The sequence below is a fragment of the Brassica rapa genome, chromosome A03 (assembly GCF_000309985.2).
Source record: "Brassica rapa cultivar Chiifu-401-42 chromosome A03, CAAS_Brap_v3.01, whole genome shotgun sequence".
Taxonomy (NCBI): Eukaryota; Viridiplantae; Streptophyta; class Magnoliopsida; order Brassicales; family Brassicaceae; genus Brassica; species Brassica rapa.
In genome coordinates, this window is record NC_024797.2 from 14,866,668 (window position 1) to 14,884,420 (window position 17,753).

Consider the following 17,753-nt stretch of genomic DNA (forward strand, 5'->3'; position numbering starts at 1 on the left):
TTATAAATTCTTATTTGCTTTTCAGATTTCTTTTTTCTTTATTTTATCTTCTTTCATGTGTTATTGCTTTATATCGTTGCAAAAAGTAAATCTATAAATCCTTGTTCCCATTAGATTTTCTTCATTTTATATCTTTGTTAAACTAATTGTACAACACTGTCAAAATTCATGTCATCAAAATAAGAATGTGTTGGAGTCACCAAGTATTTGTATTCATAAGGAAATCCAAACATTGTATTAACCACAAGATGTAACAAAGAATAAACAACGTTTTATAAGTCTTTACAAATCTCTAATTTATAAACCCTTATAAAACTACATTTATATTCTTTTATAAAACGCTTCACATTATTGACCAAGACACCGATTGGATAATCATTTTTGGATTGTCTAGTGGTTTTGTTCCAGCTTCATAAATCCTCGGACGCAATCTCAAAGATGTGCAAATCTCATTGCTATCTAACTGCAAAACGAAATAAAAAGATGATGTTAACTTTTAACCATGATCTAAAGATACCTTATCCAAGCATAATGTTCATGTATTTCGGCAACAGTCTTACAAAGAATATAGGATAATAAGATACAAGACTTCTCAAATTCACACATTTATATGTTTTTTTATAGATATACATGATCAACTCTTGTTTACAAACTTCTTTATAAAACCTTGTAAAGCATTGAGTTGTACTATGGAGAATATCTTAAAACCCAGATTTATAAGAGGTTACAATTCTTTAAAATACAATGTTCACTATTCGAAAATATTTCTCCTAACCAAAACTATTCAAATGACAAGTCTAAATCAACCTTATTTGTTTTTTGAATAACAGAGGAACGAAAATCCTAAAATTACTTGAACCCATATTTATAATGGTTTATAATTTTTTGAAAACTCAATATTCACTATCGAAACTCTTTCTCTTAGATCGACCTGTTGTAAGTTGATTTTTTATAGCAGAAATAACAAATCCAAAATATTACTTGAATCGAACAAAAAAAATACACAAATTAGAAACATACCAGTGTGAATCGTGGAGAGGAGCCAACATCTTTGAGGTTTTGAATCGTGATTCTCGCAATCTCTTATAGCCGGCTGCGTGAGAGAGAGTGATGATGGAACTCAACGGAGACGATGATGGATCGGAGATGACGACAGATCTCGAGGGAGAGAGAAGAATGATCTCGACGGAAAGAGAGACTATGGATCCAATGGAGAGAGAGGCGGTGGATCCGACGGAGAGAGACTATGGATCTCGGAGAGAGAGACGATGGATTCGACGGAGAGAGAGACTATGGATCTCGATAGAGAGAGACGAAGGAGGAGATGATAGATGGAAGATAAGGTAAAGTTAATTTAGTACTTTTACACATTAATGAATATGGTATTTATGAAAATATCCTTTGAATGGTAGTATAGTTGAATAGTGGTATCAAGAAAAGTGTATAAGTAAAATTTTTCCTTAAAAATATACTATTAACTAATTATTAAAATATATTCATTTTATTAATATTAATATTCATGCATGAGCACAAAATAATCATCGAGTACTTATATAAAATAATATATTTTTTCTATTTTGGTTTGGTTTGGTTCGCTTCGATTGGTTTCGTTTACTGGATTGAACAGTCATAATTAATTTCAGAGTTATGACTTCTATATGTAGTAAATTACACGTGCGGGTAGGAAATAAAACATATACATAATCAGACGCAATTTTTTAATCAATAATCAGACACAATTAAACCATTCTGTTTAGCAAATATTGTAAAAAGAAAATTTTAATCTAGGCAAAAATTGTAAATTTTATTAAGCAAAAACCATAAAATTCTATTTCTAGTTGGTAAATCTGTATTGATGTGTTTTATAATAAAACTAGGTGTTTTGTCCGCGATGCGGGCCTAAACATTTTCATAAATTTTGAAAAGTTATTTGTATACTATATTCATTATACTAAAATAAATCTTAAAATAACTTAATATTCTATTTTTAATTATATAATTAAAAAAATTATTTGATTAATATTTAATTATATAATTTATGTTTCTTTAACTTTTTACTAAAAGACTTTTTCATATAACAATACAATATATATATTATTTGATTAATATTTAGTTATATAATTTATGTTTTTAAATTTTCACTAAAAGACTTTTTGAGATAACAATACAATATATATAAATTATCTCTTTTTAAAAATTATATTTTATGATTTTAGATAATTCTTACTATTATTAATTTGAATCAATTATCTAATCATATAAACTAAAATTTCGTTTTATTTTTTTAATTTATTTATACATTTTATTCATTAAGACTATAAACGATATTAACCACTCTAACTTTTAACATGAGAGCTCGATTCCAAAAACTTACTTCGCAAATAATAGTATGGACTTGATTGAAAAAAATCTTTGTCCGAATCTTAGCAACAGCGACGGGAAGGGATTTAAACCCGCTTTTTGTTTTCTACTCGAAAATTACTAGGTTTCGTCGAAAGTATCCTAGAATGCAAAACATGGCATAAAGGAGAAGCCCATGCTTTATAAATAACAACCGGTAATGATCCTTTGTAGACTTGTAGTGCAACGACGGAACACATATATAATACTATTTTTTTTATTATACTATGTTTTCCTGACTTGTGACTGCTGAATGGGTATCGTATATATATTTTTTTTTTGATCAACGGTATCGTATATATATACTACTGATGTTTTCGATACTGATTTTTAACTTGTTTTTATCTCGAAAATCTTTTTGAAGTGCTCTGGCCTTTACTCGTTTCATGTGCCATTCCTCAGCAGTATTATAAAGAAAAAGCAAAGCAATACACCAACTTCTTTTTGTTCGTAAGAATATTATTATATATTTGGTAAAGTATAGTGTATAACATGAAAAAGATAAGGGAAAAGAAGATGACACAGTGATCGGGGAGCTGGCAGCCCACATTATCATCACCTTTAAAGAAATAAATAAGCAAAGCATGCACATGATTATCGTTGTGTGACAAAAAACTTGATTATTTTACGACTATATATATTAAACAAAAGAAGACTTCGTAAATTGTGAATATCCGGCCATGTTACACATAATCCACGAGAAGACGATACTGTAACAGCCTTACTTTCTAAATAAAAATAAATAAATCAATTTTCTGAAATCTCCACTTTATTACTCTTTAAAAATCAATTCTAACTTCATAAATAAAATAAATCTAAAAAATATATGTAAAAGCGTAAAACCCAAAAATCTGAAAATAAAAACGCCCAAAAACATTGATCTAATACATTGACTCTTGTTCGTTGATCTCATATGAAAATGATGAAAAAAAGGAGAAGCAAACAACATGGAAATCACTCACTGAAATATGAAATGCTAAACCTGAAGGTCCTAGACTCGGACACATCATTCTGAATATAAATAATTTAACCTTAACATGAATCAAATACGACATCTCAAGCATTCAAAGAACAAAATCATTGTCCTAATCACATACTTGCACACACCACTTATCCCCACACTGGAGTGCACATATAGTCGGGAGAGTACCCGGTCACCTACAGTCGAGAGAGTGCCCAGTCACTTAAAGTCGGGAAAATGCTTGGCCACATCACATACTCATCTCAACATCCCCCTATGTTTAACATATTAAAATAAAACAAACAATGTTGAACCCTCTGACCTCCTATTTTCAGTTTAACAAAAAACCTAACAACCTAGCACAAAGACTCAAAACATACTCAGTTCACTAAGACAAAATATATTAAAATTAAACTATGTATACTCGAAGTCCTAAGTCAGGTACGAAAAATTACAAGAATAGTTCTCACTTTTTCCACTAGCTGGAACTGAAAAAAAAAAGATGCAGCCAACAACAATACGAGAAGTACCGACTTAGATTCAAAGTCTCTGGAAATAAAATTTCCAAAAATATAAATTTTTCTAAAATATAAATTTTCCTAAAATATAAATTTCATAAAATGGCAGCTTTCCTAGAATAACAATTTTTTTTTTAAAATGACAGCTTTTCTAAATTAGAAATAACGAGGTGACATACTAACGGAAAACTCGCGTGGAAGCTCGACCATATATTTTAACCGAAAATCTCACTAGTGATTGACCATCGGATAGTTCAACAACAATGTGTCAAGCGCAAAGCAATGCTTTGTTTTCGATGGAGAAAAAAATAGGGGTAAGCTCTTGATATAAGAGAAAAGAAAGAAGTGATTGATTGAACTTTATCTCTTTACTTTAGCTTTATTTATTTTTAAATCACTAAATTTTATCAATCATGTTGTAGCTTTATTTTGAATAGTTAAAGCCTACATCAAATTTCTATAATATTTTTACCAATTATGCTTTAGCATTATTTTTAAAGCTTTAGCTTTATTTTTAAAGCTACGGCCAAAAAACTACAACAATTTTTTTTAAATGTATTTTAGGTAAAAAACCTAATGCTTTCTTATATAGGCTATAAAATCTGTAAAATAAAAAACTATCTATAATATCAAATAAATTAGATAATCATAATTAAAAACATCTATAAATATTTTATTTATTTTTGGGTGTTGTTAGAATTATTGAAATATTTTCAATAACATATATATTATTTACATATTACATTTTAAATAACAGTAAACTTTGATAATTTATAAAAAAAGAATATTAATATAAATGATTTAATTGATAAAAATAATTATTTTATATATACATCATAGATTTCACATATTTATTTTAAAATATCTATAGTTTATAATTTACGTCTATAATAAATTTCACTACAACAAAAGTCTCTGCAAAAAAATTTACAATAACAATTTTACAAATACAACCAATTTACTTAAAGCTAAATTTTTATACTTAAATTTTTAAAGCTGCAGTTGACTTAATCATCACCAAAATATGTTTTCTAAACTTCCAATTGTGGGGACAAAGTTAAAAGAATTATGGTTAGAATTTTTAATTACTAAAAACGAAGGGCGCCAATAAAATCTCAAGTCACGGTCGATACATATTTAGTTAAGCAATGATATCTTGAATTTAGTTATTTCATTTTGATAGAAGTGGTATCGGATAGTCCTTGAAAAAACTAAACATGGTTGGTGAAGGATAAGAACACGAGAATGATCCAAACTCCGTGCATCGAAATTTTAACATATTTAATTGGTTTTACACAGTGTCTGATAAATATTTATTTGTTACGAAAACGATTTCTAATCTAAACAAAAAATACTATACCTCTCATCTGATCTCCCATAATTTCTCATCTCCCACTATACTATACCAGTACGTATACCGCACATCGCATCGATCCTTTAGGTTTAGTGATTTGGACGTTTTCATATCTTCTCTAAAATATTTTTAAATATCTTATTTCTGATTTGAACATATTGCCCTTGAACCAAATGAGCTACAAAATTGACTTAACCAAATGATCTTAGAAGACTGATCGATTCCAACAAAACTGACTTATTTGGTGATAGACTGATATAGTGTTATCATTAAACCACTTAAATGAATTGAGCTATTTCTATCTAGTATGGATTTACTAGTCTAATTTTTTTAAAGAAATATTTGGTTTATGTAAAAAGATTTAGAAAACAAATCCATTTAATGAATTAAGTCCATTTTCGATACTATTTATTTTTATAAACAAATTACAATATCCAAATTAAGCCATTTGAATGTAAAATCCAAAGTTTTTTTTTTCTGAAAAAGGGCTTTCAATTAAAATGCATAAGAAAATACAAGTATGAGGTTTAACTCATAAGTTTGGAAAAGTTTGCAACAAGCATAGAGTTGATAATATATTCCAACAAGCAAGTAAAATCCAAAGTTGATAATATATTCCAATAACAATCAACTGATCACTTTTCTTTTCTTCTTCATAGGTGATTCGTAGGACATGTTGGTCTTTCTGGATGAAAAAGAAGGTTTACGGTAGTAGATCAAGGAGTCATGGGGATAACCAAATGACGTCCTATTTTGTTATGGTGTTCCTCTTCCTTTTCTTCTATCTCCGTACTTGTAGGCAACTTCACGATCTTACACTCAACTATCTGTTTACTCTTACTCCATAAGAATATGTATAAACCGATAACAACCACCACAGATCCAATAACGCTGCAATGATAACAAAATAATTTTGAATTAGTAACATGTAGACGATACAATTTCCAATCAGTTGATTCTCAATGGAGTGGTCATTGTTTCATATATGTCATTAAACTGACTCTATTTTTTTAATGTGAGATTTGTAATAATATTGAATTCGCAGACCTCCCCAAATAAATCATACGATGAAGTATCAAGAAATCGAACACAGTTGCGGACATAAGTGTGACAGGACTAAATGCTGATGTAAAGACAGGTCCACGTTGTTTGATACACCATGATATTCCCACTGTACACATTCCTTGTGCAACCACACCCTATATACATAAATACACACAATAGATAAATGTTTGATTATGGTGAATTTATATACTATATATATGTGATGTATCTACCGCTATAATGACGGTGATGATGGTGAGTTTTTCTCTGAGGATCCAATCTTCTACATGTCTAGTCTTGATCAAGCTAAGAAGAGCACACTGAAGTGTACCAAAGACCGATAAAATAACAGTACTCGAGTATGGACACGGATAGCTCGAGTTGATATTAGCTTGTATAAGCATCCAGGAACTGAAAAGTATAACTCCAATGAATAAAAGAAAACAGCCTTTGATCCAGTTCTCATGTCCATTGTGGATGTTTAAAATCGTTGCATGTTCATGAGAGTTTGATAATGGAACGCCTTGGTAAATCGTAAGAGTTAAAGCTCCTGCTAAGCTTATCATAGCTCCAAGAACGACGCCGTATCCTGCTTTTGTTTTCATATTTAGCTTGTCGAGTCTTGAAAAAAATCAATATTAACATGTGTTAGATTATACAATTGAAATGATAACATGCATGGAGGGAAACTTTTAGGTTATAATTATGCCTAATAGTAAGTGTACCGAAATATTAAAGCCATAATGAAAGTGATGGCAGGCAATGTTCCCCAGAAAGCTGATCCCAAGGTGGCAGAAGTGTAGCGGAGGCCAAGCAAATAGAAATATTGCATCAAACTCGCCCTGCCAAAAATCAAAGAAAAACATTGCAGTAAATGATTAAAAATTAAAATGAATCTACACAATAAAAAGAGACATAATAACTGTAAGAAAAAACTAAAACTGAAACTCACCCAAAAAGGGCACTGACGAAAAGCTGAAACGAGACGCTTGCGGTTAGCTTCGGCCTTGTTTTCCTGACCAAATCATAAAATCGAACATTTATTTTGTTCTGAATCTATCTATTCATATAACATCATTTTTTTTCTTTGGGCATGATTCATACAACGTCAATTAAACGGTTATAGCATCAAACGTTATTTTGTATTTTTAAAATACAAATATTCATAACATAGTAAACAAAATTAAAATTGAAAATAATCATTGGCTTGTACTTACTCTTTGTTTAATTTAGAACAGTATCAAATATAAAATCGAAGAATTGAACAAAAATATTAAGAATGTAAATAATTTTACATTTTATTTTTTGTTTATTAAGCAGCTAAAAATTATAAAAATTGAAGACCTAAAAAACAAATAGTCATCTAATTTAAAATTTAGACTCACCGTTCCCAAAAATAAGCGATCGGAAGAAGGAAAAAGGTAGAAATACCCAAACGATAGGTAGCAATAACCATATGATCAATGCCTCCATCAAGAACTTTCTTAATTAAAGCGTTAACCATCCCATTAATTGTGTTAATCACGGTAATCATGATCACCGGCGCCCATTTTCCATCGATATAACCCATGATCAGTAAGTTAATTAACTATATGTTAATAACTTAATAATCAAACGTCTCTTCTCTCACGTAGTCTCTATTCTCTTTCTGTCTCGCTCTCTTGCTTCTTTTATCTATCTCTTCTTTAATAACTTGTTTGAGTAGTAGTGACCAGGTGGATATATTTATATAGATTATGCATGCTGAGTAGGAGGCAAATTTTATCTTCTTCTCTTTTTTTTTTTTTTGTAACTGAGTGAGCCAAATTTGATCTTTTTTTCTTTCGGAAAATGAGCCGCTGGCAATGAATTTACTTTATCACTACAACAAGAAGTCTATTTCGGTGTGTATATATAATCTAGGTTGCACGGAAGTTTTATCGGACGTCTGCTTCCCGCTTCGAAATCGGAATCAAAATCGGAACTTTGTAGAAGTTTACGGAATCTCGATTCCAAAACGTTTCGAAATTTTTTTTTTTTAAAAGCACGTTGGAAGCTTACGATTCCGTTTTGGAATCACGCTTCCATTTTTTAAAACACAATGTCATAAATCAATAAAAATAAAAAATCATAATTTTAAATTTATATAAAATCCAAATTTTAATTGTAATGAAATAGAAATATTCAAATATTAAAACTAATACTATATGTTATCTTTATGCATTGAGGTTTTTATTAAAGATATAGCATATATTCAAATATATTGTTTTAATTATTTATGAAGTATTAAAAATAATTAATATAATAATTTATTTTAAACTTAATTTATGTGTTTTTCACAGTTTTAATATGAAATCATTTAAAAATTATTATAAATAAATAATGTTTTATTTTAAATTTAAATTATATAATTTTTAGTCCTAATTTTTTTTCTTATGTTTTAGTATATATATGTATATATATATATATATATATATATATATATATATATGCATACATGGATATATGCTTCCAACACGGATCCGCTTCCTAATTTTTTTTAGAAAATCTCGCTTATGCGCGTCCATACGTTTCAGCTTCCACGTACCCGATTCCATTTTCATGAAACATAGTATATAATACAATATTCTTTTCAATTTCCTTAGTGGAAGACAGTAGTTCTTTCTCTTAGGACCTTGGGACTATAAAATTTTAGCTTATAAATCCTAAAGCAGTTGTTTTCCAACTTTAGCTTGATGAAAAATAAGCAGCTCTTTTCAGATTGTTTTTTTTTTGTTTTAACCAAGCTCTTTTCAGATTGTTATCTATCTAACTTATTGTAAACAAATCCCTTATATAATTTTTGAGAAATATTGTAACCTGTTTTGTTTACTATATCGATGTGTCATTAATAGAATGATTCCTAGATTCTTATAGAAATAAGTTTAAATTACTAGAATAGATACAATAAATGCTCATTTTTAGTCCAAAATCTAAACATATATTATACTTCACATTAAACTAAATATAAAATTAATGTTCTAAAAAAATATTTCTCCTTCTTTCCTTGAATAACATTTCTGGAACTACCTCATGTGAATTTTAAAAATATATATGAGAATTAATGATATTGAATAATAAATATTTAAAAATAATTTGTGTACCCTTTATTATTCTTACTTAATTTTATATTAGAAACCTTCACATTTAACATATAATTAAACTTTAGATTTCTTTATATACGTTATATTTAAAAAAAAATTAAATGACTATAAATTACTTAATTTTTTAAAAGTTCCATAGTAAAAAAAAAATTTTAAATGACAATAAATTACTTAATTTTTTAAAAGTTCCATAGTAAAACTTTCTTGATCAAAGATTTAAAAATTTTCTTATAAAAATAGAAACGATCATATAAGCATATGAATAGAAATTCTTATTTAATTGATATCCCAAATATATATATATATATATATATATGTATATATATATTCATAATTTTAATATCATTTAATTTAAATTATTTACCATATAAAAATCTATAAATATTTAAATTAAAATTTTTGAAATATGTATCATACTCGGTTCATAAATAAATTATATTTATACAATTTTAGATTGATATTATATGTATTTTACATATTTCAAAATTTTTTTAAAATTATCTACTTAAAATATATTTTATAAATATCTCATTCCACGAAAGACATGGAATAATACTTAGTTTGTAACTATACTTAGAAAGTGGAACTTAGATAACTACAAATTACTTTACAGGGTGCCTTCACTTCTAAGTTTAGAGAAAATCAAAATGTTTCACAATAGTATTTTTCCGTTAGTTGATATAAACTCTGCTTTTATCTGATGAGATTGATTAAGCTTTTACTTTTTTTTCGGAATCATTACACTGGAATATATCTATTAACAACTTGAGCATTATAGTATAAACAATTGTTAATCCGTGGAAGAGTTTAGAATAGACGAAAAACCTTAATCGTACGTACTTCCCTTTTTATAATATTGAACTATTGATCTTTTGAAGTTATACATATTCGTATTTGGTACTAGGATTGAAATCTTGAAGAATCTTAGATTTACTGTAGCCTACATCCACTATCTTTTTCTTTTCCTTTTTAATGTTCGAGTCTTGATTTGAAAGTAACTATACAATTATATCCGGGTCCAAATATTACGATTCAGGGCCAGTTATATTAACAATCAATAATATGGCCTAATATTGCTAATTGTAAGTCCATATAGTATTAATATATACCTATATCCGGTATAGAAAGCCCACTGAAAGGCCTTTTCAACCGTTTTTGTTTTGTTTTGGTGAAATACATTCATTATTATTAATAGAGAAATTATTTGGAATGACCCTAATTAAAATCTACTAGCGCTATAATATTTTATGAGAAATCAGTTTCTTATTTGTCGCATTCACATTGATTTTAACAACGATTTATTACAATGGTACAATTAATGAATCAAATATATCTAATTACCATTATTAAAAATAAAAAAAATATTTTTCTTTTTATTTATTTATATTTCCTTTTTCTTTATATTTTTCAAATAACGAATATATTAATGAACATTTATAAAATTCTAAAACTAAAATAGCTTATAAATATAATGTTATTCATAAAAAAAAATTTACAAAATAATCTTTGATTTTAAAGTAGATAAATAATCTCCCTTTAAGAAGATAATCTTAAACATAATAATATATATTTGAAAAGTAATAAGTAGTTTATTTTAAATCAATCTATTTTAAAATAATTATGAAAATAATTTAATAACATAAACTAAGATATCTTAATGAATAATCAATATTATTCTTTTTTTTATTTTTATTTAAGTTTCCTTTTTTATATTTTGCAAATAATATTTATAATAACTGTTTTCTATAAAATTTAAAACGAAAATATTTTATATATAATGTGATTTCATAAAAAGTTTACAAAATAATCTTGGTATTAAAGTAAATAAATAATTTCTCTTTTTAAATTTATATGTTATGTTTTATGCTACTTTGTACCGATCATCACTTATTTTTAATTTAGATGTGAAATTAACAAATACAAAATAATTTTAAAAATAGAAAAATATACTTATACATACCAAACTATTACAATGAATACAATTAGCTAGTTTTGGCCGAATTATATTAAAAATATATATACTTTAATTTGAAAGAATATATGTAACACAATATATCCACAAATAAGTAGCTAGATCAATCTAAAATCAAAATGTTTTAAAAAAATTAATATATTATTATTTATGATAAAAAACATTTATTTTTATACATAGAGATTATAGAATGACTGAACATAAATAAATATGAAATTCTCATATAATATTATATAATTCAGAAAGGTTTTTTTATATAATTTATATATATGCATTTAGGTTTCAAAAGACTATTATTGCCATATTCATTTACGCAATTTTGAATCAATCAAAAGTTTATTTTTACAACTAGATTCTCAAAATAACATATATTAAATTATAGATGATCTTAATAAAATATATTTAAAAGTCTCAGACAATTTTTAAATTAAAGAAAAATAACAAATTTATCAAAATTTTAAAATATAGAACAAAAATACTATGATTGAATTAGAAAAATTAATGTTATCTAATACATCCAAATAATAACCAAATAGACGAAATGTTATATATTCAAAATCATACGTATAATTAAATAACATAATATTAAATAAATCATACATATTAACTACAATATGAATTAAAATTTATTTAAAATGCAAAAATATAATATTAATAAATTATTATAGTGGAAGCACCGTAGCCTAGTGGTTATGGTTTAAAGGCTTTTACACCCAGGTCTGGGGTTCAAATCCCAGACTATGCAATTTCTTGCAGATTGCACAGGAAATCCAGGTTTCAATTCCCAGAGCAAGCGATTTATTCAACAATTATGCGATTACGGAAGAAAGGCTTACAAGAGTTTCTCAACATAGTGCAAGTAAATCCGGTCAGGCGTGATCTTCATAGGACGGCTCAAATGAGGCAGTTAGGCGTCGATCCTCATAAGGCAGGTAGTATTGTCGGTAATCGAATCGTCTTTGTAATCTTTCTCATAATTGTAATATCTAAATAAATCCCCGACAAAAAAAAAAATTATTATAACATATTTATTTTATAAATATTTATACATGTGCATAAACACGGAAAAATCAACTAGTTAAATCTAAATTACTAGATTAAAATTAGATACAAGCAAATTTACTAAAACCCCATCTCTGACTTAATTAACTACAAGTTTGCCATTCTAATAAATTTAAAAAATAGAAAATTATGTTAAAAATATTTAAAAAGGGAATTGACGACAAAAAAAAATTAGAAAGGAAGAAACGAGTTTGTCGGATCTCTCTCACAAGACATCGACGAAACAAAAGGTGGAGCCTTCTCCGATCGAGAGTCGCTGTCGTCCCTCTCCCACTACGACAACATCTCCTCCGTATGAGCCGCTGTCGATTTCGACTCCTCCTCGTCATCACCATCGTCCCTGTAAGTGCTAAATTTGTCCAATTCCAAGTTGTTATTACACATTTTGAACATATATTGTTTGATTGAGTGTTTAGTTTCGAAAACCCTAAATTGCAAGTTCAGGTTGATATCAGAGTGGCTCCCGGTTCTCATGCCAATGAACATTCGGGTAAGGAAGTTAGGAGTTGGCTTATATCTTGCAAGAGTATTGATGATATGTCAAGTGATAAACTATGCTCTTGTGTCCTTAGTGATGACTATATTTCAGCTTTGTATCGGGCGAAAGTTGATATCTCTTACATTTGTATTTGGTGAAAGTTGATGTTGTTTGCTCTGAACTTTAATGCATTTGGGGACATATTGTTGTTGCTGTGAATAAACAGCTGAATGATAAAGAAAGAGTGGTAGCTGCTTAGGAGAATCCTAATTTCCGACAGCTTGTGGATGAGTGTATCTACTCCGATGAGATGTGAATCAGAGCATTTTACTTTACTCTCTTGTACATATTTCACATTTGGGATTGTATCGTATGCCTAGGAGACCGCTCTTTGTCTATTTTTGCATTGCTTATGTCACTTTACACATTGATTTGATAATGTTACAAACTTTTTTCTTCATGGTAACCGCAGCTTGATCTTACCAGAAAGAGCTGCAAAGACGCTGTTGATAAACCAATGTATTTTTCTTGTGCTTGATTTTCTGCAGTTTTTGAGGATGGATATGAGTTTATAAGATATGATACATCTCCTCGCATAGTTAGGTTCCCATGACCATTACCTATAATCCATGTTCGAGATTGTGCTATGCATGAGTCATGCGGTCGGTTCATGCGGTAGGTTCGTGACTAGCGAATCGGAGAATAATCAGAGATTAATTTTAAGTTTTTTTTTCATTTTCTGATAATTATATATATATTAATATATTATTATATGATTTAAGCATCATCCAAAATAAAAGAAAGGTTTGGAACTTTCTTTCTCACTACCGCTCGGACTACATCGCGAGATCATTAAAAAAAATCAAATTTCTACCTTCCGCAGACACAGACGAGAATAATGTGATCCATGTTTCTCCAAGCAATAAGGCTTGCAACACCATAAAAGGAAAAATTGAAAAAGAAGAAAAAAGATGAAAGAGTTGATGACATTTTCCAAAAAATTAACTAATTATGATATTAATTAACCTAAAAATAAATCAGATTCAAAACTAATGTAAACCGGATCAAAATTGAACATTAAATTAAATTTGCTTCACATAAACTCATATTTTCGTCAATAAATCTGCCACAACATGAATTAAAAAAAAAAATCTGTCACCACATAAACAAAAAGTCTACCAACAATTTTTAGTTGGATATATAACTCTGACGTAAGAAAATAATTCTAACATAAGAAAATAAGTCGGTACATAAGAAAATAAGTTGACCATAAAAATCTACCATTTTAACAAATTTGCTACCTCATTCGAGAGACATATTCTTAAAATCTGTTTTTTATTCAGATCGGACAATTAACTCTGTTGTGCAAACAAATCTGACGTTTTTAAGAAAGTTTGACACTACTTTAACGGTAGATTTATTTTTCTATACATATTTTATAAACAGACTTATTATTCTATAGATTTATTTTTTTACAAATAAATCTGATGTAGATCAAATATTAAGGGTACTTATGTAATATGGACAAGTGCAATTTAGACCAGAAAAGCATTCTACTAATTTTTTTAAAAATATGAGTCATTCCGGTAATAAAACAATTAATTTGTGTCGTTTTAGTAAACTTCCTTTAATAATACTCCCTCCATTCTATGAATAGTGTCACTTTAACACTTTTTTTACATGTAATAAGAAAATAATAAAAAATATATTTACATTTACACTAGCTACATATATTTAACTAATATTATTTGAGATAAATAAAATTATTTATAGAATTAATGTATTTTATAATAAATATTGAATTTAAAGTGAATATAAATTAACATCAAATTTCTAAAATTGCATTTTTATGTAATAAAAAATACTAAAATGACACTTTTTGTAAAACATAAAGAGTGTATTTTTACGACTCTCCATGACTCCTTCCAATATCCAGAGTTTACTTTTTGATAAATGATATTTCGTAGGTAATCTACTAAGGGTCGGTTGAGTAGGGAGGACAAGTGGTGCAACCGCTCTGATTCTAAGCCCGTGTCCCCCCATATATTAATAGTTAAGGAGCCTAAAAGTTTTTTTTATAAATTTATATTTTTATATAAAAATTATAAATATAATAAATAAAATTGAAAATGCTCAAAAATATTTGATATCTTGATAGTTTTATTTTCATCACAAAATATGTAAATATTACTGATTAAATTTAGAAATATTTTAAACATTATCTGAATATAAATTTTAGAAGGTAAATTTTTTTATGGCCCATAACAGTGTTAAGACAGCCTTGAACCTACTATCTATAATTTTCTTATATAACCATGTCTAGCTTTATAATAATTAACTTATAATAATGCATGGCTCTTTTGTAATTTGTAAATTCAAACTAGCATAACCAATAGTCTTTTTAAATAATAGAAGCTGATATTGTAAAATATCTAATATTTAGTTTTTTTTTTACAAAGATATTCTATAAAAAGTTGGAAACCAAACTCTAGAAATCGCTGCTCATTTTCTCAGAGGATTTGTGGATAGTGACGAGAAAGAAAAACAATATCTGTTGACAGAAAAAAACAAAAAAAAAGCATATTATCTTTAAATTAAAATTGAAATTGAAATATTTTGTAAAGCAATAATCATTTGTTCTTTATATTTATTAGTGAATTCTGTTTCCCTCCTTCGTGCCAACTCTATCGTAAATAATTTACGAATTTGCAAAGATAATCTAAAGAGGAGATAAGAATGTTCAAATCATCTACTCCTTTCATTCGATTTAATTGTCGTTGTAAGAAAAAAAAATTGTTTCAAAATAAATGTCGTTTTAGAATTTCAATGTAAAATTTATTAATAAGATTCTCCATTTTTTTTTTATTGGTTGAAATAGGATTAGGTGTATAAGTAATTGTGTTTTTATTTTAGAAATATACAAATCATATGTTTTCTTAATATGTGTGCATAACAACTAAAACGGAAGCGGTAGTGGATAAAGGAAAACAAATCACTGAACATAGTTAATATTTTTCTTTTTTGGAAGCACGAGTTAATATATCTTTTTGAATGTAAACAATGTAAGGGAATATGAATCTATTAAGGTGGCTAACACTCAGTGCGTAATTGTCTATAGTTTCTTGCAATTAACAACCTTTTTATCTTCTTTTTTTTGTCTAAACTTTTTTTTTATCTTCTTCTTCATGTGTTAGGATAAATATACGATCTAAGTTCCACATTATATATTATACCAAAGAAAATTTAATATAAATAGCGTCTAACTCTATTTAGTATAATTTTTTTGGGAATAAACTTTTAAAAAAATCTTAAAAAAATTAAATCTAGAACAAATAACATTGTACTAAGGGTATCTCCAACCCATACCTATTTTTTTCTCTATAATTTGGAGTGAAAAAGTTAAATCCTTCTATTTTCTTCTCTATAATAGAGTAATTCTATTACAGAGTAAACCATAGAACAAAACTTATCCTATAATAGAGTTAGTTTATTTTTCTGAGAATTATATAGGAGAAAATAGGTATGGATTAAAGATGGTCTAAGCGAAGAGTTAAGCATCTGAGAGCACCATGAATGCGGGCGCTTGATGGAGTGTTTCTTGGTGAAACCCACCATAAAAGAAGAAAATAGAATGCTTAAAACGCTTGATTAGGTGTCGCTGCTTGAGCTGTTTCGCAAGTTTCACTGACACGTGACGGTTCGCGATTGGTTCGTTTTTAATTTTTATTTTAAACAGAAAAAAAAAGAAAAATTAAGCATCCCACTTAGGGTGCTTGCGTTAATGGTGGTCTGATGGCGTAGATCTTATTCTATTAGAACGTCTTACACAAGGAAAATCGTTTGATATGACTCTAGTCGAGCGCCAAGTCCATAAAAACATTTGGTCTATAAAAAATTTGGAATCAGAACTTAAGGTTTTATGGCTCTTAGTTTGACCAGAAAATTATTAAAATACATAAGCAATCTAAATATCAAATCATCAACTTATGTTTATTGACATTTATTTCATCTCTAACTGTTTAAAAATTGGATCTGTTTGAGCAGATAAACATATGATCAACGGAATTTTTTTACTATATTTAGAATATCGTTAAATTAAAGTAGGTAAAAACATATGTTTTTATTTATTAATTTTTATTGTTATTAAAATAAAATATGTTATCTAGTATTGTATATTACTACAAAATTATCATCATATCTTATTTACACGTTTCAAAATTTACATTATCTTTAAATTCTAGTAAAATAAACATATTTATAAAGTATTATAACGACGAATTACATAGTATGTCTTTAACTCTAATCAGTTATTAATGTTTTTTATGCATCACTATTTTATTTTTCAATCGAACTACCAAAAAATTTGCTTATTTGAAAGCTATAATTTTTTAAAAGAATTTCAACTAAAATAATGATAAACTTTTCGTACTGAGCTAAATTAATAATTTAGATATTAGTAGGGTTAGAAAAAAGAGAGAAAAATCTACTTAACTATTCCATCCGTTCCACAAAGATAGATTTTTTAGTATTTGCACACATATTAAGAAAATACATTAAACTATAATAATAAATATATTGTTTTATGTAATTTTTAATTTTCAATAACTTTTGACCAATAGTAATTCAATTAGGTCAATTAATTTTCTTGAAGTTTACAATTTTTCATAGAAAACACAAAAAAATATATCTTTATAAGACAATTTTTTTTCTAAAAAATCTATCATTATGGAGCAGAAGGAGTATTAAAGTTAGTAATAAAGGCCTTTAATGCAACAAAAATTAACAAAAACAAAGGTTAATTATAAAGGCTACAATTATAAAGGAACACTATGAGCCTTGTCC

The 17,753-nt window shown here is 27.3% G+C and overlaps 1 protein-coding gene across 2 annotated transcripts; it reads right to left on the reverse strand.

Annotated features, from left to right (window-relative positions):
- Window positions 1-5,744: 5,744 nt before the first annotated feature.
- LOC103858809 (WAT1-related protein At4g01450) lies at window positions 5,745-8,429 on the reverse strand. 2 transcript variants are annotated; one of them, XM_009136233.3, is made up of 6 exons: window positions 7,663-8,399; window positions 7,230-7,292; window positions 7,003-7,119; window positions 6,511-6,898; window positions 6,281-6,432; window positions 5,745-6,124 (listed from the first exon to the last, which is right to left on the reverse strand). In XM_009136233.3, exons 1-6 carry the CDS (start codon window positions 7,845-7,847, stop codon window positions 5,950-5,952), a joined length of 1,080 nt encoding a protein of 359 aa, XP_009134481.1. In that variant the 5' UTR covers window positions 7,848-8,399; the 3' UTR covers window positions 5,745-5,949. The 2 variants fall into 2 exon arrangements, with proteins under 2 accessions (XP_009134481.1, XP_033142076.1); XM_033286185.1 differs by lacking the exon at window positions 5,745-6,124 and having other exon boundaries at window positions 6,350-6,432; window positions 6,609-6,898; window positions 7,663-8,429.
- Between the last annotated feature and the right edge of the window lie 9,324 nt (window positions 8,430-17,753).